Raw genomic sequence first — 27,947 nt, 5'->3', positions numbered from 1 at the left:
CCTCATTCTGCTTCTCAGTCTCTGGTGACACAGGCTGTTTTTGAAAGAAAACAAGAGCGGTTATAAGGCTGACTTTCTCAAGAACGACATGCCCTTTTATTCTAGGAAACAACCAAAACAGCAAGAGGCCGCTGAAGACAAAACCTCTCTGCACACTCCTGCACACGGTAATGCGTGCAAGCATCTGTTAGGAGGGGCGAAGCGGATTTCTCTTTATTATGAGACTTCCCTGCACCTGTTGGCATTCTGTCTTTATTTTCAGCCGACAGCCTGCTGAATCCTGGGTTTCTCCACCGTCAGCCACAGGAAGCTTCATACTTCAGTAATTCTCCTCTTCATCAGTGGGAAGAGGAAACTGGGAACTCCCTTTGGAAGGAACACGTATGGACAGATTATTTTTCAGAACGGATGTGTGACTTTGATGGGACTGGTAGACAGAAGCTGTCTCTTGAAAAGATTTAGAGCTGTTACTGAAGGCCTTTCCAGTGTGACTAATACTTAATCAACTGTACTGTCTGTGGCCTGATGCAAATATTTGTAAGACATAGCAGGAAAACCTTGCCTTCGGCCACCGGTCTTGTTGGTTGAAAGTTAAACTCAATGCTTGGGGAAAGCTAACACGGTGTAATTTGGGCTGCACGCTTCAGATGATATTGATCAAAAGTCAAAAGGACAGTGACGAACTATTATATTATGATGCAAACAATATTGGTTTATATTCTAAATGAGCGACATCTCCGAATGTGTGCTTTGATTTAGAGATCTTCCAAGGAATGCCAGAAAGTTCTCTTGACTCCTCTAAAGGTCTCTAGAAGCTAGGATCTATGTTTTCTAAAAGCTGTGGCATATAATTTATTGAAAGAATCCATTTGGAGCTCTAGGATTATCCTGGTTTGACTTGATGTGTGACAGCTACAAAAACAATCCATTACTAGATATCGCATTTTCAAAATGTGGATAGAGGTGGTGAATCAGAACAAGAATTCAGTCCTACCTTGCAAGGCTATGAGAACAGCGCTGTGTACAAAGTATCAAGGTCTACAGCAGGTGGATCTATGTGGTGAATGGCATATGATCAAAGTTGACGTAATTTACACACTTGGATATATGCCTAATTTGTAATTGAGAGAGTAAATTACATGCTCATGCGAACTGAGTTTTGAAATCTGCCTGGTGGCAGACAATTTTTAGGGCAATGCTGCCGGCACTGGTTGCGAATGTCCAGGCTGACAGCACCTCTTAAAGACCGCCAGCCCTCCCTATGACCACCTGTCAAGGGTTCGAGGTGTTGTGCAAAAGACGGACACCGATCCCCAAGCGTCGCTTGAAACTTGATAATGAGGGTGATGTGTGTCGCATGACGAAAATACAAACACGTTTAGTTAGAGGGCTCTAACACCAATCTTTTTTTTTCCCGATTTCTTAATCAAATAATTCATTTTCATTAGTTATTTTGACTACAAATCAACCACATAAATCTAGGTTTCCCAAATAAGATGTTGTTCTTATTTACAGAAAAAGGTTATTTGGATGCACCAAGCCAGACGATGGAAAATGTAATATAACATTGTAGCAGGTGCAACCTTTTGGTCATTCATCCCAGTCTCCTCCTTCAGCCCTAAATCTCTGTACCATTCAGTAAACAAGCCTGACTAGTGCAATTAGTAGATGCCATCTGTTTTGGCATCATTTTTCTATTTTTAATCTATAATCCACCTCCTTTTTAATGTCTCTTTCAGAAAATCTGTGAAGTTTGAACAAGCAGCCTTCCCAAGATGTACCGAATATCTCAACTGATGTCAACACCAGTGGCAAGTAAATGTAGGAGAACTGCTACGCGCAATTATCTTTCGAACGATTAGACTTCTTTTAGCAATTTCCTTGCTTTGATTTTGCTGATACTCATACCATTAACCATCTGTCAGTAGCTTGTGCTTCTTAAATGCCAGTGTTCACTTTGGCAATGATTTTGACTTCATTTCTTTCCTGGAGAGAAATGTGGTATTTGTCTTTTTAGTGGGGGGGAAAAAATCACTGGTTTTCTAGATGCTTGTGCATAAATGTGAAAGGAGATTGTTTATCAGCTACTATTAAGATGCAAAACTGTCTATAAAAAATACTGAATGATTTTGATAGCTACTTGCAGAAAATAAGGGCGTTGTTCAAACGGCAGTGGTTTCAAGCTTCTTCCTTCCTCTTGTCATTTTCTCCCCAAACCCTGCTTCTAACCCCACCTCACACACCTACAATTTACTCCTTACAAACCAACCAGCCCAATCTGAAAGTCTAAGCTCCTTGCTTTGTCTTAGATACTAACCGTCCACAACGGAATCAAGTTTCACCGAGCCTCTCTATTAGAAGCGTTCACACATGACTATATGAAATCGTGCTTTAGAGTGTAGAATATTAATTAGCTGCACTTTCCCCAGCTGAAATTAGGTGCTATGCCTTTGGTTAAAGTGGAGTGAATGGCTAAATGAAAGGAGGGATGATTTATTTTTAGTGAAGAATATTCACAGGCCTCATACGTTGGAAAACTATTAATATAAAACAAAACTAAACTTTATTTTTTTCCTTCCCTAACGTCTTCTCCCCATTATTTTACAATGGGGGTGCCTTAAAATGCGCTCATGAGAGACAGTCTGAGCAAATGACTGAATTCCTCAAATTACTGTGTAAGGTAAACAGAGCTAGCACACCGAGTAATTGATTTTGGTTTTCTACAGTTTCACACAAGATACTTTCTTCCTCCCTTTCGTGATGAGTCAGTTTGATGTTAATGGTTTATTATTGCCCTCATCCTCCGGTAAGAAGCCTCTAGAGGAATACAGAGTGAGAGGAGAAACAGATGACAGAAGCCCCTGGGTTATTTCTGGCTCGGCCCCGGTGACAAGTTGGGTTAGTCCTGATTTCACTGCATGGCCGCACCAGTTGGATTCCCTGCCGAGTCAGGAACTACTCACACCTTCTTGAAAGCCTCCATTATTTGCAGTCATGCATGGTGGGGAGGTGTGATAAATTTGCACTTGTCTCCCGTTTGCTTCTGCAGGTTCTTCGGGCTCTGAGAGAAGATATACCGGAGAGCCGTCTCCCAGATGCCTTTTCCCAAGGTATTCCACGGGACTTTTCGCAAGCCACATCAATCACGGTTCTCTCCCTGTGTGTCTCATTTTCTTGTATTCCTGGTTTAAAAATGTTAGTTTTAGCTCCCATCCAGCTTTGGTGTGGGTATAAATCTTCAGTCCCATGCACACACAAAATGAAAACTTGCATAACCTAATAATGGGATGGTGGGGGGTGGGGCATGGCTGTGAGTGTGTAAGCCAATGTGAATTGTTTGGGGAGTGAAGAAACTACCGAATACTGATTACTTTTTCTCGAACTAAGGTTCTCCTAAATATGCTTTGCTATCTCAGTTTATAAGAGCAACAAAATCCCACACCAATGCACCAGCTGGCCGAATGCCATGTTCTACAAAAACGTGTCGAGTCGACCGTTTTGTCCAAGTTCTTCGAAGAAGTCTCCTTTTCCTTCCTTCCTTTTTTCCTCCCCTGTCTCTTCTCTCTGTCTTTTATTCCTTACGCAGGCCTCAGTTGATGTTTTCTCTAGCATTTTGTAAAATGTGCCAATGGTATAAAGGAATCATGCATTGGTGTTAGAGCCTGCCCTACCATCAAATGAATCAGCCAAGCACGAACTAACAAGCCATGTGGAATGAGCACTCCAGATAGGGGTTCGAATCCTAGTTTTATCACTTACTGGCTATTATAAAATATCCAAGTTATTTGTCCTTCTGCATCATATATATATATGTATATATATATATATATGTGTGTGTGTGTGTGTGTGTATATATATGTGTATATATATATGTGTGTGTATATATATATATATATATATACACACACATATATATATATTTTTTCCTACAGTGCAATGATGATTACATACAATACTTAGCTTTTGGGGAGGTTAGTGAAAAGTAGATAAAGCATTAACTATGAGCCAGGTCCACAGTACATTTTCAATAAGTAATATCCATTTAAAATAGTATTTTACTAACTTTAGTGCATGTATTAATTGCGGACAGGCTTCTACATTTAACGCTTTACCAGAAATTCAGTAGAGCATGCGGCATGATGTTGCCTTTCAATCACGCAGGCATGTGATTGTTTTTCAAACCTAAGACACATGGATATTTACCTAGCTGAATATTAAGAGATTTCCCCGGATACCAAAGCACAGACCGTATGGTTGTTTGGGTAGCTGACCAGGTGGGAAATTGGCCAAAGTCAAAAAGATCTCTCTGACTGCGTGTTCACCTTGTAACTCGTATATATCTGATGCCTGCACAGTTGTAATTTATCTATTGCAGGGAAAGAGTAAGGATATGGCAATTGGAGGACTATTCAAAGGAAGGGGGTGGAGACTATAAGCTTCCAAATAGCTTGTCATAATAAACTTATGTAATAAGCACCCCAAATAAATAAGCTCATATAATAAGCACCCCAAATAGGCCCGTCTGCAATTTCTCCATCCAAGAAAATGGATTACTGTCAAGGGTATAGTTGCATCCTATGGCGAGGAGACTGATTAGCCTATAATATGTTTTCATCAAAATGTTTCAAACAGAACGAAGCACTAAGTGCCCTGTTGTCCAATGCTGTCACTAGTGAGGAGATGAAGCCCAGATTAAGAGTGACATTCTCAGGGTGGCTGAACGCATGCATGCACAGAGGTAGCCGTGAATGCAAAGAGCTGTTTGCCTTCATGGTGGCTAGAAATGTGGCTCCTATGGGCCTGGACGTGGTGGGTGGAGGTGTAAACCACTTCCTTTCTTCCCTCTTTAGTTTTGCCTGTGATTTCCTGGATGGTGACAGTTCCTTTGAAGGCTGCTCTGCAGCTCTCTTGACGGGCTCCCACGTTACCTGTCGCCGAAGTCCCAGACTCCTCTCCAATGGCTACTACGTTTGGACAGAGGACCCTCTCCTCTGTGACAAAGATGGCAACATAACTCTGAGCCCACCCCAGGCCAGTGTTCTTTACAAGGAGAATTTAGTTAGGTAAGTAGTGGATAACACGTCAAAGAATCCAAAATCCAATCCATCCATTAATTACGCATTCATTCATTTGTTCATTCAGCAATGATTTACGAGAGCTCATTCCTGCTCCAGACCATGGAAGCGTAAAGACCGATAAGGGGCAGGGATAGCTGACATGAAAATAAACCAAGGTGATCAAGTGATACGGGTGCCGGGGCGGAGGTCTGAATAGACTGCAGTGCAGGAGAAAAGGAAGGGAAGGCTCTTTCACTCGGGGAAACCGGTTAAAACAAGATTCCTAGAGATAATGAAGATCGATTTGAGTCTGGAGAGACGTAGGATCTTAGTTAAAATGAAAGTAGCAAAGGAGACTTCCAGGAGACCCTGTACAATTTGGGAAATGGCGGGTGGTTTGGCAGAGATATACCTCAGGGTGGAAGGAACATGAGAGAACACTGAGCAGACACGGGGGCTGAGCGGAGAACTTTCAAGTCCAGCTAAGGGGGTTGGGCTTTGTTCTGTAGGGAAAGAGGAGCCATTGACAAATGACCGGATTATCCTTAGCACGGTGACACTGGTTACAATGTAGAGGACACGTTGCTGGCAGTGTGGATGTGTGAGTAGTCAAAATCCTTCAGAAACGTGAAACAAATTACGTCACCATCAAGCCCATACGGAGTGGTTTCCCTTCACTCCGATGTCAAAACCCAACTCCTTCACACGACATTCAACTTCCTCCATTATTGTCACTTTCAAGGTTCTTCATTCCCTCCTTATTTTTACCTCCCCAGCCTTATTTCCTAGCATGACTTAATATAAAACCCACCTGTTCCTCAATGAATAGATCAGATAGTCCTATGCAGTTCAGTGGTCTCCTCCCCCGGGAAGCCTCCCTTGACTCCCGATCAGCAATGCCTCCCCTGGTGCTCTCAGTGCAGCTTCTAGTTAATTCCATCAGAGCACAAGCCCCCTACATAGCACTGGTAATGCAGAGAAGAGACCATAGAGCCAGCCTGCCTCAGTTTGCAGCCCAGTTGTGACACTTCCTGGATGATCTCAGCCAAGTTGCTTAGCCTTTTGTGCCTCAGTTTCCTGATCTGAAAAAATGGGGTCACGGCAGTACCTACCTCCCAAAGCTGTTCCAAGGATAATGTGAGTTATCATATGTAAACCACTGAGAAAGACCCCTGGTGCAGAAAAAGCTCTATGAAGGCATTAGCTTCGTCTGCATTATCCTTGTCTTTCTCCTATAATGGATTGTGAGCTTTCTGTGCCCAAGGTTGGATCTTGTATCTCAGTATCTTAGATATTGATCCAGGCACCTGGAGCACACAGAAGTTTAAGAAACTTCTGTGGGGTTAACAGAGGGAACAAATGAAATGAGCTTTGCAGATGTGTTCTATGGATCAAATCATTCTCACTAAATTCTCGGTGTTGAACCAGAGGGGGCTGCTTTTCATTATATATCATGCTACTTTCGTTTCTTTCCAGGGTATTTAGAAAGAAAAAGAGAATCCGCCCTTCCTTTTCTGATCTCTTCAGCCTTGGTGCCTCTAAATCCTGGCAGCATGGAAATATCTTTGGTGATGTTGACTCTTCCCTAAGTGAGGACACCTGGTTGGAGGGGGTCGGGAGGCTGGACACGCACCATTGCAACGATATCGGTGAGTTTGAATCGCCTTTTCCACGGTGAAGTATCATTTGCAAATGGGCCACAGCAACCATGTGGTGCTGAGCCAAATGTAAACTCCAGAGATGACCATCACTTCATAGAAAGAATGGGCCAGGGGCGCCTGGGTGGCTCAGTCGGTTAAGTGTCTGACTTCGGCTCGGGTCATGATCTCGCAGTTCATGGGTTCAAGCCCCGCATCGGGCTCTGTGCTGACAGCTCAGAGCCTGGAGCCTGTTTCAGATCCTGTCTCCCTCTCTCTCTGACCCTCCCCTGTTCATGCTCTGTCTCTCTCTCTCTCAAAAATAAATAAAACGTTAAAAAAAATTTAAAAAAAAACACCCTGTCTTAAAAAAAAAAAAAAAGAAAGAAAGAATGGGCCATATTTTAAAAAGTCACTTAAGGGCCACCTGGGTGGCTCAGTGGTTGAGTGTCTGACTCTTGATTTCCGCTCAAGTCGTGGTCTCACGATTCGTGGGATCAAGCCCCATGTTGGTCTCTGTGCTTTCACCTTGGGATTCCCTCTCTCTGCCCTTCCCTCACTTGTGCACGCTCTCTCTCTCTCTCTCTCTCTCTCAAAATAATTAAGAAACTATAAAAAAATTAAAAGCCCCACCCTTTGTATTAAACCATGATCTCACGGTTTGTGAGTTTGAGCCCCACGCTGGGCTCTGTGCTGACAGCTCAGATCCTGGAGCCTGCTTCCGATTCTGTGTCTCCCTCTCTCTCTCTGCCCCTCCCCTGCTCACGCTCTGTCTTTCTCTCTATCAACAATAAATAAACATTAAAAAAAAAACTTGAAAAAAAAAAAAGAGCCAACAGGATTTGCTGATGTGGCGAGAGAGAAGTCGAACATGTTCATTCATAAGCTAAGTACTTTACATTTTGTCCTGTTTAAGTTTATGACCTTGTTTATATACATTTACCTTGTTTAAGTATCCCCAAACCCTCACTTTTTATAATTATGGTGAAAGTGAGGTTCGGAGTTCAGTGACTTGCCCAAGTTAATTTTAAGTTTATAAAACAGCAGAACTGGAATCCAACGTGGGTCTGTCTGGTTCAAACAGCCTGGTCTTAGCTCTAGTTCTAGTAAGGGTTTTGCTTTTCTTTCCAACATAGACCTCTTAGCCCAGGCTCCGAGAGCAAGCAAGACGAGTCCTGTAATACAACAATGTAATAATAAAGGTAGAGTACTTACATGTCTTGCATTATTCTTAACCTGCTTCCTGGGCAGAAAACACAATGCTACATTAATTTTTAAAAAACTTTTAAGTTGCAGTAATTATAGCTTCATGAGAAGTTGCAAAAAATAGCACAGAGAAGGTCTGCCTATACTTTATCCAGCTTCCCTCACTGGGTACGACTTACTCAACTATATACGGTCATTATCAAAACCAGGAAATGTATATTGCCACAATATGATTAAGGCTTTAAATGCGCTTGTATGTGTGTGTGTGTGTGTGTGTGTGTGTGTGTGTGTGTGTATGAGTGTAATCCTGGGTTAGTTTCAAAACAGGGTGCTTGTGAAGACACAATTCTTACACGAACACAAGATTAATTAAATTGAGGGTATCCCAGTTCTCACGATAACAAGGATGTATAAACAGCACAAAGAGAAGAGAAAGAGGCAGGGAGGTGGGGAATGAGCCTGGAAAGATAGACCAAAGATATATTTGGAGAACCTTCTGTGCCGTGTTGAGGAGTTTGGATTTTATCCTATTCAGTCAGGGGTATCTTAGAAGGCTCTTAAGCGGGGCAATGACATGATCAGATTTGAATTTTCAAAGACTACCTTTACAATAACATGAAGTAACGATTCAATGAAGAAAACCAAGTGAGCACTCAGAGGCAATTAAAACCAATGGGCACCCTAAGGAACGTGGCTCTGGAAATAGAGAGGGAGGAGGAGATTTAAGGAATGTTCTTCAAGGCAGAATGGACAGGCTGGTGAATGAATGTAGTGATGAGACATGGGAGGGAATCAAAGAAAGCCGGGGTGGGGGAGGGGAGGGCGGCATGAAGAGTTCTGGAATCACAAAGGCCTGGAAGACAGTACTGTTGGAATGATGAGGAGGTTAATAAGGCTTTTTGAGCTGGGTGGGCTGGGATTCAAGTCCTGACGCCATCTTTTCCCACCTCGGTGTTCTTGGGCAAGTTAATAATCCCCATGACCTCCATTTCTTCATATACAAAAGAGAAAAAATAGTAGCACATGGAATTTTTGTGAGGATGAAATGCACAAGTTCATGGGAGGTACATATTAGCACGGGGGCTGGCGTTCTGCACAGGACATATTAGTCGTAAAAGGGAAAGAAAGAAAGAAAGAAAGAAAGAAAGAAAGAAAGAAAGAAAGAAAGAAAGAAAGAGAAAGAAGCGAGGCAATGAATTCTATTTCATATGAGCTGAATTTGAGGCACCAATGGGAAGTGGAAAGATGGGCCAGGGGAGGTTTGGAAATGTAACAAAGGAGTTCCGGAGCAAGGAAGGGCCTAGAGATATTGCTTTGGAAGCCAATATGAAAAGTAGTAGAGGTCTCTGGAATAAAGGGATCTACCTACGGAAAACATGAATGAGCAGAAAGGGGAGTTAGAAAGGAACTGAGGAGGTTGAACAGAAACTCCAGTCATAATTTTCCCTACCGTAATCAGTGCCATGGGCCAGCCAGCCATCCCAACCAATCTGTGTTATGTAGATCCTGTCTCCAATGTTGGTGAGGGTATATTACAATGTGTGGTGTGTGTTAGATCCATCCACGTTGACAAGGATATGGAGAAAAGGAAACCCTTGTGCACTGTTGGTGGGAATGCAAATGAGTCCAGCCACTACGGAAAACAATGAGGAGGTTTCACAAAAAAATTAAAAATAGAACTACCATACGATCCAGCAATCCCACGTCTAGGCATGGACTCAAGAGAATTGAAATTGGAATCTCAAAGAGATATTCTCACTCCCTTCTTCCCTGCAGCGTTATTTACAGGAGTCAAGATATAGAAACAACCCAGTGTCCATCCATGGTGAATGGGTAAAGAAAATATGGTATATACGTACAAGGGACTATTACTCAGCATCATGAGAAAAGGAAATCCTACATTTACAGCAACTTGGAGAGAATATTATTCTCCTCCCTGTTTTGTGGAGAGGGAAACTAAGGCAGACTGGATCCTTTCCCTAGGGGCACACAACCAGGAAATAGTCTCACCTGGATTCCAACCCAAGAGTCTTGAGCATAGGTCACTATGCTATATGGGGAAAATTTCTCAGGCAGGGAACCCGAAGAGCACGACGTCATCAAAGAGGAGAACGTGGCTAATGGTGTTCAGCTTAATAAAGGAGTCAACTCAAGAGTCCTGTAGCTTTAAGGTCTCCGATAAACAAGAGACGTATGGAATCTTTAATCAGAAGGCAACGTAGAGGTTATCTTGCCTACTCCTGGCATCCCTGGCAGATGCCTATACACATCCCTGGCACAAATGCCTACAGTAATAAAGAGCACGAATTGCCTTTTAATTGAGATATAATTCACATGTCATAAAATCTTCCATTTTAATGTGTACAATTCAGTGTTTCTTCAAATGATATTCACAAGGCAGTTTGTCCAACCATGACCACTTTTTAGACTTTTGATTTAAAAAAAAAAAAAGAATTTTGATTTTAATTCCAGTATAGTCAACATGCAGTGCTAAGTCAGTTTCAGGTGCAGAATAGAGTGATTCACAATTATATACATTAGTCAGTGCTCATCATAAGCGACTTAATCCCCTTCACCTGTTCCACCCATCCCCCACCCCCCCCCACCTCCCCTCTGGGGACTATCTGTTCTCTATAGTTATGAGTCTGTTTCTTGGCTTTTCTCTTTTGTTGTTGCTGTTGTTCACTTATTTTGTTTCTTAAATTCCACGTGGGAGTGAAATCATATGGTATTTATCTGTCTTTCTCTTACTGACTTATTTTGCCTGGCATTATACTCTCTGGATCCATCCATGTTGTCGCAAATGGCAAGGTTTCATTCTGTGTTACGGCTGAGCAACATCCCATTGTATAATATGTACCACATCTTCCGTATCCATCATGTATCGATGGACACTTGCGCTGCTTCCCTGTCTTGGCTACTGTAAATAACGCTGCAATAAACATAGAGGCACATGAATCCTTTCGAAGTAATGTTTTCATATTCTTTGGGTAAAGACAGAGGGCAGGTCCATTTTTACTTTTTTGAGGAACCTCCCTATTATTTTCCACCGCGACTGCACCGGGCAACCAGGATCAGTTTCTAATTCGGGAACATTTTCATCAACCCAAAGAGAAACCCCACACTCCTTACCAGCCACTCCCTATTCCTGTGCCCCCTCCCCAACCGCAGCCCCCGACAATTGTCTCCTTGAATTTCCCCATTGGGGACTGCTGTGACTTTTTAAGCCTGCCTCTTCCTCCCACTGGTAGTACCGTTGTGGCAGTGGGTTGCCTACGTTGACCTATCATGTGCTTTTTGAAGGTTTCCATCCCTCGGTTCGAGGCTGGCTTTCTGGAGTACACGGGGCAAGTCTCTTCTTGGTTCTAAAGCAACATTTCCCGAAGTGTGTGGCCGGGGGGGGGACAGACACCTCTGGGACGCAGAGGTCACGAACCCTGAATCCCACAGTGACGGAGCATCTCCGACACCTTTTGCGATTCCCTCAGTCCTTCTAACACGACGCAGGAGAAAGGCTCAGTTTAAAATCTTGGCGGCTTTAAGGTTCCAAACTCTGGCTACTCTTGTTTTCACAAAGTTCTTTTAACAAAGAACAGGCTCAGAGCTTTGTGGTACAACAATATTTTGGGCAAATTAAAGAAGCTCTCATTTTCATTGTAGTCCATTTTAAGTTGCTTTCTCTGTGTGGCCTGTAAGTGATTGATGTCAAGTTTCCCTTAAAGTAAGGGGTTTAACAAAACAATTTAGAGAAAAATATAAAAAACGGCTCAGAGTAAGCAGCCTCCAGGATACGACAAAAATCGGGACAATGATGCTTGGATGCTGGAAGTTTGGGAATCGCTGTTCCGAAGGCAGTGTTCCGCATATTTGGAAATTAACATCTAGCTTTCCTGTAGTTGCCTCCTGGAAATATGTCCAAACAATTGCAAAGCAATTGGACCACAGCAGCACTGCATGAGGATGAGATATCTTGCTAAAATCCTCACGGTTTCCAAATATCTTCTAAATATAACAAATCAAGCCACCCCCCTCCAACATCAGTAATTAGGCAACGGAGGGCTCACAGGACTTTGAAATCCCTCATCTTGGCTGTCAACTGTAATCAAATCTTCCCCAGACTTCTGGTTTTCCGGATTTACCCAAGGCCCCGTGACTTTTATCAGCAATTTATTTTTCTCTGCCAACGTCGCCTCATTAGAAGACTCAAGAAAAATTCAAAATTAAATTGTTCTGCTGTCTTCTCTCCGGGCCACGGATGCAATCAAAACTTACTTCCCCTAACTTGCTCGTCCCTCGTTTTTCAGACTAACAAGGGTTTTCATTGGTTGCCTCTTTTATCCTTAGCTCACCCCTTCTGCAGCTGTGTCTAGACCACCTTCCTCATCAGTTGCAATTCATTTTTTTAGCCGTGGCATTTAGCAGCTTCCCAGACCCCGAGGCTGCAGTTTGGGAGACATTCCCAGAGGCTGTGAGTCACACGGAAAGAAGATAAAGCTTTCGCGCAGGGAGGACTGATCAGGACTGCCCGCTCCGCTTCTGCCAGTCCCAGGAAAGAAAGGCAAGACAACCACGGGCAGGGCTTCCCAGCTCGAGGTCTGTGATTTTTTTCCAGAGCGCATGCCTCTCCTATGAATATCTTCGATGACCACATCTGTACGTGGCTTTGTGTTTCCCTCCACGGCAAACAATAATGCCCATTTTACATGCAAACATAGGGAAATATGCTTGGAAGAAACAGACCCTTTGAAAACAGAAGGAAGCCGGGGGCGCCTGGGTGGCTCCTTCAGCTCAGCGTTTGGCTTCGGCTCAGGTCGCCATGTCCCCGTTTGGGAGTTCGAGCCCCGAGTCGGGCTCTGGGCTGACAGCTCAGAGCATGGAGCCTGCTTCGGATTCTGTGTCTCCCTCTCTCTCTCTGTCTCTCTCGGCCCTTCCCCTGCTCATGCTCTGTCTCTCTCTTTCTCAAAAATAAATAAACATTAAAAAAATTAAAAACAAACAGAAGAAAGCTACATTGAATTTAAATAAATCAGGAGAAACTAAATGAGTATCTTCAAATGTAATATAAAAACTATTTGCTGAAGCTGTATCTGCATTAGGAGCCTCTCATTTATTGTTAAGGGTGGAGACAAAAATTAAATGTCAGTTAGGGAAAGTGTACATGGGGGGCAAACCCTGTCTTTCCACAGCTGAAAATGCCTTGATCATTCTTTCATGCTAAGGTTTTATCTTTTGTAGCTTCCTCTCTTTAATGCCATCTCTTCTTCCAGAAAATTCCGTGCCATATTCTAGTATTCCTCATGGGCACATCTTTAGTTCATCCGGCTCCCGGTGCAAAGCTGTACGTTCAACAAGGCAGGCTTGGGCAACAAACAGCACAGGAACATTTTTCCTTTTCTCACATCTCTCCCATCTATATCTCTGCGGATTTGTGTTAAGCGTCACTCTTGAAGGAATAATCAGCCATGAAAGTTCTCAGCTCTTTCTCACGCCCGCGTGAATTTGACCTGATAGGCTTCTCTCTCTCTCTCTCTCTCTCTCTCCTTTAACGGCCTTATTGAGATATGACTGATACACAAAGAATTGTACGTATCTAATGTGTAAATCGGATGAGTTCGAACGGACGCAAATACCCCAATCAAGGTGATAGGAATATGCAACAACTCCAGTTTCCCTGCGTCCGGGTGTGTGTTCGCTTGTGTGTAGGAAGAACAATCAGCCTGAGATCTACCCTCCCGGCGAATTTTGCAGGGCACAACACAGTTGTGAAGGATTTAGCGGATCTCTAGAACCTGTTCATCTAGCGTAATTGAGACTCTACACTCGCTGCAGGGCAATCCCCTTACCACCCCTGCCCCCGCCCCCCAGCCCCAGGCCCTGGAAACCAGCATTCTATCTATCAGCCTCTGTGGCTGACAATCTTAGGTGCCTTTATGTCCGTGGACTTATGCACGTTTGTCCTGCTGTGACTTATTTCACTTGGCACAATGTCCCCCAGGTTTATCCATGGCGTCGCAAATGGCAGGACCTTCTTGATTCGCTCATCTATTGATGGTTGGGTCGTTTGGGTAGGCTGTTGAGAACGGTGCCGCGGTGCACATGACCCACGGCCTCCTCCGCGCACGGTCATTACCGGATGATCCACACGTGTCACTCGGCCGTTTCCTTTCTCTATGGCAACCGGCAAGGATGCTTCCGCAGACTGCCTCGTCAAGCGGCCACAGGTCGTGGGTGGGATCGTGGGAGGGAGACTGCAAGGCTGGCAGAAACTCCCCGGTCCCAAAGCACCCGCTCATTGGCTCAGTATCCAGGCCGCGTGGGAGGGCAGCGCCACTCACGGAGGGAGTCAGCCCATCAGCCCGGGGTCGGAGGCCGCTGTCCTACCGTCTCAAATCGGCCGTAGCCTCCGCGAAGATGAGCCGTGACCCCCTGTCTCTATGGTTACCACGGCCCTGTTACAGTGGCCCGAGTTCTTACAGCGCCTTCACGACCGACTTCACGTGTCTCCACCTCCCTGCCTCCCACCGGAACTCTCTGTTTATTAACACATCTTAGCGAGTGCTAACGAACACGCTAAGTGTCATTGCTGGTGACGGGGGCTGGGACAGGTGAAGCGACCTTTTTTCTCCTGGGGCTTTCGGTCTAGTAAGGGAGGCAGATATTAAACAAAAACCGCACAAATTACGTATCATATAGTATGTGTTTACATAAGAATTACAAAACCATCAGTTATGATTTGCCCTAAGAAGGCGGAGCGCGGGGCGTCTTGACAAGAGTAAGGGCAATCAGGAAGATACAGAAAATGCAGGAAAATGCAGATGTTCTCCGCTCCTAAGTGCTTACCAGAGTTGCTGAGAGAGCACTAATGATCAAGACTCCTTCCACACTTGGGTCTGCTCCCCCTGTGACGGGGTTTCACAGCCTCAGCATTACTGACACGCGGGACTGGACAATCCTTCATCGCAAGGCCCGTCCTGTGCATTACAGGATGTGAACAGCATCCCTGGGCTCTATTCACTAGCTGCCAATAGCAATCCTCCCCACCCCCACGAGTGCCAGCCAAAAACATCTCGAGACATCGCCAATTGTCCCCGGGGGATAAACCTCCTCCGGTTAAGGGGGACCTGTTATAGGAGGACCCCACGTGTCGCTTGGGCTCCTGGAATGGGGCTGGGAGTCTCTCACCGCTGAGCGAGCACTTGAACCCCCAACAGTCCTCACGTTAGACTCCTGCTCCAGATCGCCCACAACATAAACCTTAGCCCCTGAGTGGGACCCACGAGGCCCTTCGTGACCTGGCAGTCTAGCCAGAATCACCTGCCGGAAGTGCCCACACCCACGTGCTCCCCCCGTCCAGCCTCGTAAGAGAACTTGCTCCTTTGGGAACCACGCTGCTGTGTTCTCTCACGAGTTCTTTCTTCTCCTCCTCTTCCCTTCCTCATCCTCATCCTCTTCCTCTCTCCCCTCCTCCCTCCCTCCTTATCCTGTCTCCGACCTTCCGTCTTCTTGCTGTCTCTCTGGAAGAACTCCTCATCAAGTTTCCGCTTTCATTCCGTCTCATGTGTGAAGCCTGCCTGAATCGCCCCTGACGGATTCAGACACTCCTTCCTAGACTCTCCCCGGATGCCTTCTGCTGCCCTTCGTTGTAGCAATGACCCCGCTGCCTCCGAATTGTTGGCATATATGTCTGTCCCTCTCCAGACCACAGCCTCTTCGAACGCAAAAAAGAAATTTAAGATGTTTAATACATTTTAACCAACATTTCCAGATATTTTACAGAGGGAGAGTTTCCCTCCCGACACTCACCATAGCTATTTTCTCTCTCCCCCACCAGAACGGAAGGCACATGAGGGCAAAGGCATCATCTCCACCATTGGAAGCTAGCAGCTGGGACAGTTCTTGGTACATAACCACATCCAGTGAATGCTGAATGAATGAATGAACGAACGAACGAACGAATGAATGAATGAAAAACAGAAGGAGTTGGCGTGATACAGATGAGAGGCTCATAGACCCACCACGCACTCTCCAATCCCACCTCTACAACCCCCAACTCCCTTGGGGACTGTGGGTGAGATGGTCTATCTTCTATACATGAGTCTGAGGCTACTCTCTCATGATTTCTTGCGAGGCCACCTGGATTTTTTTAAAAAATATTTATTTTGAGAGAGAGCAAGCAGGGGAAGGGCAGAGAGAGAGAGAGAGAAGGAGAGAGAGAGAGAATCCCAAGCAGGGAACTCTTGAGCTGAAATCGGAGTCAGACGCTTAACCCACTGAGCCACCCAGGTGGCCCGAGGCCGCCTGGATTTTACCAGACACCAAAAACACATATTACTTTATCTAAATGAATGGGCCACATAAGTGTGCGTGCAGCGCCACCGTCACCCAGAGCCGCTCCGTCACTGCACTGCCCGCCACATAAACTCCAAATGCCTCCGGGGGGAAGTCAGGGCCTCCAGTGACCTGTGCTCAGTCTAGCTTCCCAGCTTCACGTTCCACCGGGTCCCTTCGTTCTAACTACACTGGAATGGGCTACCTTCCCAACCCTCTATGCCTCTGGCCTTTGCTCATCTCTGCCCTGAAGAGCCTTTTCCTCTGCAGCCTTCAAAGACGAGGGCAAGTTGAAACGCCACCTGACCTGGAGACTCATCCCACCCTAATCGCAAAGCGTCGCTAGGGGGATGGCCTTCGGCTACCACGCACCCAGCGGCACCGACCCCACACACGCATGCGCACACCGAGCCCTTCTCCTTTTCCAGGCGACGATCACGACGGTTCTGCGACTGATGCACGCGAGGCGGAGCAGCGGAAGGCAGCCTCCTCGTCCAGCCACGCTGCGTCTCGGACTCCGCCAGAGAACTCCCACGACCTGGCCCTTCAGTCTCCAGGGACAACTTCTGAACATTTCCCGGGGAACCTTCTGGATCACGCAAGTGAGTTCGGTTGTTGTTGTTGTTGTTGTTTGAAAATCTTTGCCACACCCAAAGAATTCTTCCTTACAGGGCCAAAGAATGACTTAGAGATGACTAAGGTACACTTGGGAAGGATCAGCCCCTGCAAGGCCTGGAGGACGGGGCGCTGCAGCTCTGGGTGACGCATGCGCAGAGGCGGCGGCTCCTTCTAGGGTGTCGTCTTAGAGACACCGGAAGGACTGGATGTGCAGCGTTTCATTTATTGTTTAAACACCCTGAAGACATTTGGCAAAATGTTGAGCTTTGCTAAAGCTGGGTAGTACGTACAAAGGTGTCTGTTATTTTCTTCTTCGTGCTTAGCTGTGTATTTGCCATGTAAGGGGAAAAAGGAAGAAAAGAAGGAAACACACAGTCCTTTAATGCAATGCCTCTGGCAAGGAAAACTCAAAAGATAGCAAGGCATTGGTATTTCCTATCCGGAGCAAATCCGAAATAAATTCAGCAAGCAACGTCTTCAGCCTCCAGGTCCACAACGTCGGATTAGTCACGTTTGCCCACAGGGTTGCATCAAGGCCGTGTCCTCGGCTTGTCAAGGTTCAAAGCCCAGCCCCCCCCCCCCCCCCCCCCCCCCGCGTGGTAGCTGCAACTCAGGAGCGGTTAACTGAACTCTCTAAAACAGGGTTTTCATCTGTAAGCGGAGAGAGCTAGATCCTACCTTGTAATGACTAAAATAAGCACTTCGCATCACGTGTCGTGTAGAGAAGTACTCAAAATATATGTGAGATTATGTTGCGTAAGACGGAGGTTACACAGAAAAAGTGGCTCCTCTTTGTCTCCACCAAACCATGAACCTTACTGACCATCCCAGATCAGCTACTAGGTGAGTGTTGAAAGGCTTTTGTGGGTCCCTTCCAGGTGTTGGGATGACAGAGAACGCGGCTTTTGCCGTTTAGACGGTTTCTGGATCATCCACAGCCACCTGCTCCGGGGACCCCACCCCGTTTTCCGGGGAGGAGCTCGTCAAAGCGACCCTTTTTTGTGTGTTCATCTGGCTTTCACGGCTCCCCTCTTTCGCGCCCGTTCCCTCCGCTGTGGTGGCATGTTAATTTCTGCGTCTTGTCCAGCAGGCAGTGAGCTCCTTGAGGATGGGCACTGTGTCTCAGTCATCTGTGGATGCCAACCTGCCCACGGAGCGCCTGGCACAGAGCAGGTGCTCCGAAACTGGCGGGCCGATCAGGGGCGCTGTCTCCATTCTGGAGATAAGAATACTCAAGTTTAGACAGGTCACGTAAACCTTTGTACGTGTTCTTTGTTGTGTCTGGAATGTGTGTCCCACCTGCTGTTCCGGGAAGGCTCCTACTCCTTCAAGGCCCCAAGCAAAGAACACCTCTGTGGGGCCTCGTCTGCCCCCTTCTGGCTGGAATCCCTCCGATTCCCTAGCGCTCTGAATTCTATCTCCACGGAGACTGTTTTCCTCTCCACCTGGCTATGAAGCCCTGGGTGGACAAGGTCTCCCTCCGATTCAATTCTATCTCCTTCGCACGTAGACTGTGAATGTGCAGCCCAGGCTATGTTCTACCAGCTTAGGATGTAGGCCTGCCCCACACCATCTTTGTCGGTCAGCCTATTCCAGTGGATGGAAACCCATCTCAAGATGGATTAATCAGTACCACGGTTTATTGGTTCATTAATGACAATTCCGGGCATAGATTGCAGATTCCTGTCGGTCTCTCCTTGTGTTGTCTCTTGTCTTCTGGGTGTACTTTACTCTTTCAAAAAGCTATTACTCCGTGGTGGTTCTTGGTGGCTTTGTGCCTGCAACTTCCCAGATTCCAGTCCAGCGGAGAGAGATGAGAACCTTCTCAAGTTCTGATAAGGTGCCCAGTTTCTTTGGTTCTGGAAGGGTCACTTTTCCAGGACAAAGCCAATCACTTTGTCCCTAAGTCTGTGAAGCTCCAAATGGCTGGGAGCGGATCCAATGCTGGGGGGGAACTCAGTCTCCACGTGAACCACGCGCTGAGGAGGGAGAGGTAGGTCCCCAGAAAAATATGGGCACTGCCACCAAGAACGGCAGATAGATGCTGACTGTTCTCAGTGAGCTTGCGATCTAGTGGGGAAATCTAGAGAAAGAAAACAGCAACTTTTTAAAGAGTTTTTATTTCTTTCGAGAGAGAGAGAGAGAGAGAGAGACAGACAGAGAATCCCAAGCAGGCTTCCCACTGTCAGCACAGAACCTGATGCGGGGCTCGAACTCACAATCCATGAGATCATGACCTGGGCTGAAATCAAGAGTCAGACGCTCCACTAACTGAGCCACCCAAGTGCCCCGGAAAACAGCAATTTTAATTCAGTATGAAAACACTGTTGACGGAAATGCACGAGGGATAAGGGGGTACGGAGAGGGGGCAGCTGAGGGCCACAGGGGAGTGGAAGGAATCAAGGAGGGCTTCTTGAAGGAAGTGACAGTGGCGCTAAGCCAATCTAGATACTACGTGAGTGGCTACTGATGGGATGAACTAGTGCATACCTGGTACCAAATGACACAACTGGATCTTTGTAGAACTGGAATTTAAACCAGGCTCTGTTCACGATTCAAAGTCTAACGATTTTAGCAGTTTGTCAAGCTGGACTTGTTTCTGTGAGGCAATGTTTTCCAAATTCCACGTCAAATCAGAGTCGGCTAAGAATACAAACACACTTCAGAAGGATGGCTGAGCGTTCGGCTGAGCCCACAATAACTTATTTAATTCACAGTATACATGAAATACTGTACATTGGCAGTGACATCATTCACAACTGCTATATTTCACATTGCCAATCCTCAGTATTCCGCCCACATTGCGGACTAAGTAGGCTTTGTTAGCTGACTCAATCTTCATTCATAGCATAAATAGCAAAAATAAACACATTCGCCGCACAAAGTCACTCCCAAGTTTTAAACAACTGTGGCAAACTTGAGCTTTTGAAGCATTGGGCGGAAAATTAAGTTAAGGTCCGTTTATCCTTTTCCTTGGATCTTTATGTGATCATCCCTAAACCAGCCCTGATTTCTTTCAGGTGATTGGAATAATAGCCGGGTTCGTGATTGGTTTAACGCCTACGATTGTAACGGCTGAAGGATTTGCGGTCATCTCCACCGTGGCTCTAGAACACCGAAATCCTTTACTGATAGCGGACTTTTGCGGGGACAGATAGTTCATAATATATGTTCTCTTTTCTGTCCTTTGGAGACTCCCAGCATGCAAAGTGGCCATTCTCTTTCCCTGCCCCATTTCAGGCAAAACATTATGTTCTGGCTAGACGTGGTTTATAAATCTTGCCTCTGGCGCCTCAGAGCTGTGTGACCTTGAACAAACTTCATCACCCCTCAGTCTTGGTCTTCTCACGTGCAGAGTGAGGACAATGGTTCCTTCCTTACAGGTCGGTTGTGTTGATTCGATGAACTGAGGTACGAAAGCTCTTTGTGAATGAAAAGGCGCTGTCCAAGTTTTAGGCGTCATCCTCAGAATTAGACTTCTGACACTGGCCTACATTCTACCAAGTGGTTCCCCAACATTACCGTAAAAGGCAAGCCCCAAACTGTTTATGTCGTAGAATCTTTTTTTTTTAATTTTTTTAAAACATGTATTCATTTCTTGAGACACAGAGAGAGACAGTGGGAGCTGGGGAAGGACAGAGAGAGAGGGAGACACCGAATCCGAAGCAGGCTCCAGGCCCTGAGCTGTCAGCACAGAGCCCAAAGCGGGGCTCGAACTCACGGACCGTGAGATCATGACCTGAAACGAAGTTGGACGCTGAACCGACCGAGCCACCCAGGAGCCCCGTAGTAGAATCATTTTGTAATGACAGAAACAATGTATTATTTGCTGAAATTATCTAATGAGTAGACCTGTACGGCATTTGGTAATTTTATCTTGTTACTTAGGGCAAATTGCTTGAGATGACATACGTTTGAAAACGCGTCATTGTTTCGGTGTCTGTGGGGTCTTTTTGTCTGTTTTTTCTTATATAAAAAAGAAACTTCAGTACAATTTTGTTGTACCAAGATTATCAGCGATGGTTTGTAATTCATTTATTTTTACTTTTCCTCTTAGAAACCAGTTTGTGGAGAGACATCTTCTTTCAAGCATTTCTACTGGCCGCGTGCTTAATCATTTGTGCGTGTGCAAGGTAATTCACATTTTATTTGCACGCAGCAGTGTTTTATAATTAAGGAAGCTGTAACTGATTGATAATTTCCTTGCCTTATTCCACAATGCACTTTCGGTAGCTCTGTGGTTAAGATCCGTTCATTTGCCTGTGCCCCTTCAGTGCCCCTTTTGCAATCACTTCCCTCCTCTCATTATCTCACAAAGCATATTAAAGCCAGTGGATCTTGCTAGAAATTGGAATTTATTATGTATCATCCTTCGTTTAAATCCTCAGTGACTCCCTATTACGGATATAAACTAAGTAATCCCGCGTGGGGTTCAAGGGCACTTGGAGTCCCCACTGGGACTCCATCTTTCTCATTATGTTTTTGTGCCTTAACATAAAGTGTCTGTTCCTGGGAAGTCCACTCAGCACCTCAGATCACATGATGCTCTTGCCTGATTATAGGCATGTTTCTGTCCTACCCTCGGTCCACCATGCCCCTCCTATTCTTTTCTTGCCCAAGTCTACAGGGCAATGGTCACATCCCTTCTGTGCTAAGTGCACTTGTGCCTCAGGGCCTTTGCACTTGCTGTTTATTCCGCCAAGTGCGGTCTTCTCTAGAAAGCTTCTTAACACGTGTCCCTTACTTCTTTCTGGAATCTGTTCAACTGTCACATCATCAGCGAGATCTTCCATGACAACACCGTATAAATAGCTTACCACTCTCTATACACACACACACACCTCACTTTACTTGTCTTTACTTATCACTTACCACCTGACCTGTTATATGTTCATCTGTTTAAATGTCAATGATCAATCTCTTGCCACAAGAATGTGAACTACCTGAGAGCATCTCCTTCACTTCTGTATCCCCAGTGCCAGGGGCTCATCGATATTGTTCAATCAGTGTAACAGGGATAAGTGGTCCAGACCTGGGGTCTTTGTGGTGCCTGTGCTCCAGTCAGCAAATGCTGCTTGCTGTCACACCCCGCCTCTTGAGGGTCAGATACCTCACATCACTTGGGAGAGTTGTGTTTTTAAATACCAGGTCCTGAATCCCAACCTTTGTGATACGAATTTAGATCTAGTGAGAATCTGTATTTTAAAATAAGCGTCCCAAATAATGATGAGGTTTAAGAAGTATTAAGGCTTTTTAGATCACAATGGGACCAAAAGAACAAAACATGGGGGAGGTCGTGTGCTAAAATAAATTTGCAAAAGTCTGCATTGTATATCCCAGGTCAGAGGACCATTTGTGCACCAGCATCATAAAGGCCCGGTAAAATAACATCATGAAGAAACATGATTGGCTTTATTGAACTTAGCGTTTCCCAACCATCGTGGATCATGGGACCTTTTATGTGATTTCACAGAACTTTCAGTGAAATGTTCCTCTTCGGTTAATTCCTGTAGATACTCCCCATCCCCCCGCCTGCCCCCACCTCTTAAGAAGGAAACTGGACAACCTGTCCCTTGAGCCTGTGCTGCATTTAGAAACTTGCTTCCAAGAAACAGAACCTGGAAAGAGGGGGAAAGGAAACTTCAGAAGCCGGGCAAATGTGACCTCAGGTGGTCAAGGTTGACATCAACAGGGCTAAGTTACATGGATAGCATGTACCCTTGATGCGAGGTGATGAGAGCGGCAGTTCACCCCTGTGGCCTTCTGGACCCCAGTCTAACCAGAGGAAAACTCAGATCGAGGGACCTTCTACACATTATCTGGACAGGACTCCTCAAACCTGTCAAGGTCATCAAAACCAAGGAGAGTCTGAGAAATTGTCATAGCCCAGAGGAACCCAAGGAGCCATGACTAAATGTCTGAGGCATCCCGGATGCCGTCATGGAACATGGGTAAATTAGGGAAAACCGTAAGGTACAAATGGCACGTGGTGTTAATAGAGAGGCAGCAATGTTGGCTCGTTACTTCCAACAATGTGCCATAGAAGCGTAAGATGCTGATAATCGGGAAAGTTGCTGAAAGGTGTATGAGAACCCTCTGTACTATTTCTGTAACTTCCCTGTGCATCTAAAGTTGTTTGAAAAATAAAAAGATTATTTAAGTGAGAGATTGGTTACGAGAAAAATTATCGACATGGGTAATAGCATGAATGGGTCTCAGACATGAGTCTGTATCATTTCAGATACCTACAAAATTCAAGGAAAGGCGAAATGAATCCGTTATTATAGATAAAAGAAGAGTGGTTAATTCTGGGGGAAAGAATAGGAAGGATGGCAAAGGGAGCGTTAGAGACTGCTGGAAATAATTCTATACCTTGACTCGGGTAGTGAATGCAGGAGTTCAGGTTAAAAAAAACAACCACCGAGATGTGCACTTTAAAGGCTTTACTGTACATTTTTCAAATCTCAATTTAAACACATTTTTTAAATGCATATAAAGGGATGTCAAAAAGGGTATTCATCAAAATGTAACAATGGCTGCTTTAGGCCAATGGAGTTTTTTGATGATATTTTCCTTTCCCTTTGTATGTATTTATGATTTTTTCCAGTGATCCATGTTTTGAAAATAAAAACAACAAAGAAATTATTGGTTTTTTTTAAATCCTCTCTCTGAAACAATATCCATCAGATTGGTAAAAACCTGACACTTTAACACACTTTGGGGTAAGGTGGTAAGCAGTTGGCATATGGATTTTCTCCTTTGTTTTATCTAGACGTTTTGTACTTTTGCAGTCACATTTCAGACTATGACTCGTTTTGAGTTAAATCGTTAAATTTTGTGTTCGGCTGTGATGTATATACAGAGGCTCCTTCTTTTGCATGTGGATGTACAATTGTTTCAACACTATTGTTGGACAGACTATCCTTTATCCATGAAATTCCCTCTGCTCCTCTGTTAAGACTCACTTAACTGTGTCTGTATGGGTTCATTTCTGGTCTCTCCATTCTTTTATTGACCTATATGTCTATTGTCTGGCCAATACCACACTATGCTTATTACTGTCGTGTTATAGCAAATCTTGAAATCACGAGACGTTAGTCCAAAAGAACAGCTCACGCGTTGGAAATGCGTAACTAGTTTACGAAACCTGAGAAATTCTGTTGTTGCAGGTGCTTTCTGGGAGGGATATTTGCCAGGGTCCTCACGTGCCCATTGATGATAACTACTGCCTGTAAGTCACAATCTCTCAAATTATTCCTCTGATCCCTGCCCTGTATTTCAGTCCAATTTTGGTCATTTTGAAGCGATTCTTAGATATTCTCTTTCTTATCCAAGATACTGTCACGTCGTTGTTTCTCAGCCTTGCCGACTATTTCGAAGCCACCACCTGTGCGCAGTAAGTGTTGACTGTGTTACCATCATCCTGACGAAGATGACTGGAGCCGGCTACCTGAGAGTGCTTTTGGCTGACTAATGGATGGCAATGACCACGCACAGGAAGCGTCCCCGTCATCTGTCTCGAAGAATACTTTCTGTTAATGCTAAAATCTAATAGCGTTCTCATCCAGTCTCTTACATTTTTACCAGTTCTTCAAAATTGAGAAAATTAAGCTTCGAGGCAGTAGGGCTTAATAAATAACGTGAACCTAAAATGCGTAGGTCCCCTGTTAAAGTGTTTTTATAGGTTCATAGCACTGCACTTTATTTTTTTTTTTTAATTTTTTTTCAACGTTTTTTATTTATTTTTGGGACAGAGAGAGACAGAGCATGAATGGGGGAGGGGCAGAGAGAGAGGGAGACACAGAATCGGAAACAGGCTCCAGGCTCTGAGCTGTCAGCACAGAGGCTGACGCGGGGCTCGAACTCACGGACCGTGAGATCATGACCTGAGCCGAAGTCGGACGCTTAACCGACTGCGCCACCCAGGCGCCCCCATAGCACTGCACTTTATAAATGCCTCCTATTAAGAGGCCTTTATCTTACAGTTCCCCAAATAGCTGGCAAACTGCCCATGAAATGGTCTCGCTTGCAAAGTGTGATGTCTCTGCCACCTCTCACTCCCTTCACGATCCCCCTGCGTGCTGACTGCCCTGGCTCATCATATTTCAAAGTGTTGTTGGGGTCTGGGTGAGATGCTCACAGAATTTCAAACGGTCTGCAAAACCCCATCCCGTTGCAAGATGCATCGTGTTAATGACCCCCTCTTCTATATGGCTGCCAGAGGCCAGCTCCCATGGCTTAGAGACGGAGCTCTATAATTCGGATTAGCTCACCGGCCTTTGCTCTCGACGCTGTGCCGCCCCATTTACGAAATCACTGTGTTAATGCTGAAATCACAATGGGACGTGGTGAAGATTTATTCTGTTTAGGACTCCAGCCAGTATTGATTTCCTGACAGTCTGAGCGATGTTTCCCTTCCTTTCTTGGCATTCCAGGCTTCTGGGGACAGGCTTTGATAGAGCTAAGATGTGGTCCACCTCGTGGTTAGAAAATTGGGTCCCGAGGTCACCCAAGAACTTCTGATTCTTTAGCCCTTGTCTATTAATAACATTTATTTAAAACTCCGCTAAGACCCTCACTTCCTACCGTCTGGATGCGGGTTATTCTCTGTGTCTGCAGAACTTAGAAGTGTACCTCAGCCAGCACGGAGGACAGATTGGCACTCATGTTCAGCTTTCTGGGCTGTGATGTCGCGCTGTTCAGGACTGGACCAACCAACGAGGTCTACACAAAAGCCTTCCAGCCACAGAGCCACTTCGTAACTCCACGTCCAACTATCACTGCTTGGCAGATGGTGTGCATTGTTTAAATCCCTTCCTTCTGGGTTTTAAGATGGATTTGTGCAATTAATTGAAAAGACCAGCCTCACCTTGTTAAGGACTGTAATGAGAGCAGAGTTTCTCAAAGCATGGCATGGGGACATCTGTTCTAGAACCAACTGGGGAGCGTCTATCCTGATTCCAGCTCTTCTGAATCCCAATTCCCGAGGGATCTTCAGTTTTAACAACCTGTCTGGGTCATTCCTTGCACATCAACTGTGAGAACCCTGGAAAGATGGTTTGGAACTTCTTTACCCCTTGATTTCTAAAGTGGCATCACTTAACCTTCCTAAATCTCGGCTGAGAACTTATGATACGTTCTGTGCTGCGCTGAATGTCCAGTTCTGCTCAGCAGACATCGATGGAGTCTCTCCCAAGGGTCACACACTTCCCCGAGGTGCCAAGGTTGTTGTGCCGAGGCCTCGGGATTTCTGAGTCTAAAGAGACATGTGAAGGGCAAGGTAAAGTCGCATTTAATAGGGTTAAGTGCAAGTACAGAGTTAGCACAGAGGCTAGGGGAACACCGGGACAGAAGTTCTGCCAGACTAGGAGGATGGGGGAAGCAGGCAGGGAAGGCCTCCTGGAATGCCAATCTCTGACCTGCAGGGGATAGCGTCACCTGTCGCTTTCAGGGCACCTCCCACTGTCCTGAGCTCCTCATTTTGTTATCTCCTAAAAGAAATTAGACCAGGATCAGGATGATATTTCTCTCCTACACACTCTCATCCACAGCTTCGATAAGATCCCTCCTCCTTTGATTATTTGTGTACATACTTTAACTTGTTCTTCTCTTGTTCCCTCTCCATTTCTTTTTTCTTATTTGCTGCCCCCTCTGCAGCCTCATGGACACACACTGTTGCATTTAAGACCTGTGAAAACAAGGACTGTTGACTTCATTTTTGTATCCATCTGAATGTCTTGAGAATAGCAGATACACCAGGGGCGCCTGGGTGGCTCAGTCGGTTGAGCGTCCGACTTTGGGCTCAGGTCACGATCTCGCGGTTCGTGAGTTCGAGCCCCGCGTCGGGCTCTGTGCTGACAGCTCAGAGCCTGGAGCCTGCTTCGGATTCTGTGTCTCCCTCTGTCTCCTCCCCTCCCCCATGCACGCTGTCTCTCAAAAATAAATAAACGTAAAAAAGGAGAAGAATAGATACACCATAAGTATTCACTAAATTGGATGGATTTGCTATACCATTTCTTAAAGTACTTCCTTTATAGCCAAAAGCTCCGTGTCTGTATATTAAAGACTTTGCAACCCTTTCCCTCGCACATAAACATATCCAGAAGCTAATAAGCCAAAGACATGGTTATTAATATCGAGAGTCGAGGATGACTCATGAGGCTCCTCCAACAATCAAGGATGAAAATCTAAGGGGTTGGAGGACAAGCACTTAATTCAGCTCAACACTCATGAGCGGAACAGCCGTCCCCTGCCTGTCTTGCAGTGTGCACGGCAGATTAGATTAGGGTCCTATCCTTTCACACATCATAGTTCTCAAACAAACCTTTTCCATCCCGTGATGCGATTTTCATTCAGCCACCTTCTTTGTTGAATTTAAAGCCTGTGAGTTTGGGGACTGTCTGTATCATTCACCGGTGGCCCAAGCGTCCCTTCCAAATGAAGGCCGTCACAGTTGTCCCGTGTTGCCGGTCGTGCGTTAGCATCAGCAGGGCACATTCTGCACATTTATGACCTCAGAGGAACAAGACGGGTAACCTCTGTTCTCCCTGCTCTTACCTGTTGGAATGCGTGCTTACGTAACTGGCGAATGAATGAATAGACTATGGGGAAAACCCACTTGTTACCCTGTAAGGATTTCTGTTCTAGAGGAAGTGGTGCAGGTGGGGAAAAAAAACAATATAAAACGGTGGTTAAGGAAGCACCGAGCTGGGATAAAAATGAAAGCTCCAAGTTGAGGCTCTACACTTCCTAATTAGGGTTACTCAAGCTAGTGTGTGTGCGTGTGTGTGTGTGTGTGCACAGTGATTTCAGCAGTTACCGCATTTCCTGTCTATCTGGATGAATCATGTATTTCTTTTCTCTTTTCTCTGCTCCAGGTTTGCCAAAATTTGCCAACCATGTAGGACGGTCTCTGACGAATGACTTCAATCTGAATATCCAGAAATTGTCTGATTTGCAGTCTGCTTGGAATCAACTGCTTTATTGGAAGGGAGTGAGCAACTACATTATTGAGAAAAAACCATTTTAATTTGGTTATGTGTCTTTTTTTTTTTTTTTTAATCTCATTTTCGCTTTCCTAAATTGTAATCTGCTCAGGAAA

At 45.4% G+C, this 27,947-nt stretch overlaps 1 protein-coding gene across 11 annotated transcripts; it reads left to right on the top strand.

The window, feature by feature from the left end:
- TMEM71 (transmembrane protein 71) lies at window positions 1-27,879 on the top strand. 11 transcript variants are annotated; one of them, XR_006212818.1, is made up of 13 exons: window positions 5-167; window positions 263-381; window positions 1,740-1,821; window positions 3,050-3,110; window positions 4,851-5,063; window positions 6,534-6,706; window positions 16,657-16,830; window positions 20,904-20,979; window positions 24,016-24,077; window positions 24,182-24,242; window positions 25,466-25,640; window positions 27,227-27,377; window positions 27,724-27,879. XR_006212818.1 is itself a non-coding variant. In XM_015537834.2 (11 exons), exons 3-11 carry the CDS (start codon window positions 1,776-1,778, stop codon window positions 27,767-27,769), a joined length of 906 nt encoding a protein of 301 aa, XP_015393320.2. In that variant the 5' UTR covers window positions 1-167; window positions 263-381; window positions 1,740-1,775; the 3' UTR covers window positions 27,770-27,879. The 11 variants fall into 11 exon arrangements, 6 of the variants coding, with proteins under 6 accessions (XP_015393320.2, XP_042828699.1, XP_042828701.1 ...); XR_006212815.1 differs by having other exon boundaries at window positions 25,466-26,126; XR_006212816.1 differs by having other exon boundaries at window positions 25,466-26,126; window positions 27,203-27,377.
- The last annotated feature ends 68 nt before the right edge of the window (window positions 27,880-27,947 follow it).

This window comes from Panthera tigris, chromosome F2, assembly GCF_018350195.1.
Source record: "Panthera tigris isolate Pti1 chromosome F2, P.tigris_Pti1_mat1.1, whole genome shotgun sequence".
In the NCBI taxonomy this organism is placed as follows: domain Eukaryota; kingdom Metazoa; phylum Chordata; class Mammalia; order Carnivora; family Felidae; genus Panthera; species Panthera tigris.
This window is presented reverse-complemented; position numbering and strand designations above follow the sequence as displayed.

What these genes read in the sequence shown, in the direction of transcription:
- TMEM71 (XM_042972767.1), top strand. Translation starts at nt 1,776, where the DNA reads ATGTACCGAATATCTCAACTGATGTCAACACCAGTGGCAAGTAAAT. An exon ending in AACACCAGTGGCAAGTAAAT is followed by an intron (nt 1,822 to 3,049) that starts GTAGGAGAACTG and finishes TTGCTTCTGCAG; the next exon opens with GTTCTTCGGGCTCTGAGAGA. An exon ending in CCCAGATGCCTTTTCCCAAG is followed by an intron (nt 3,111 to 4,850) that starts GTATTCCACGGG and finishes TTCCCTCTTTAG; the next exon opens with TTTTGCCTGTGATTTCCTGG.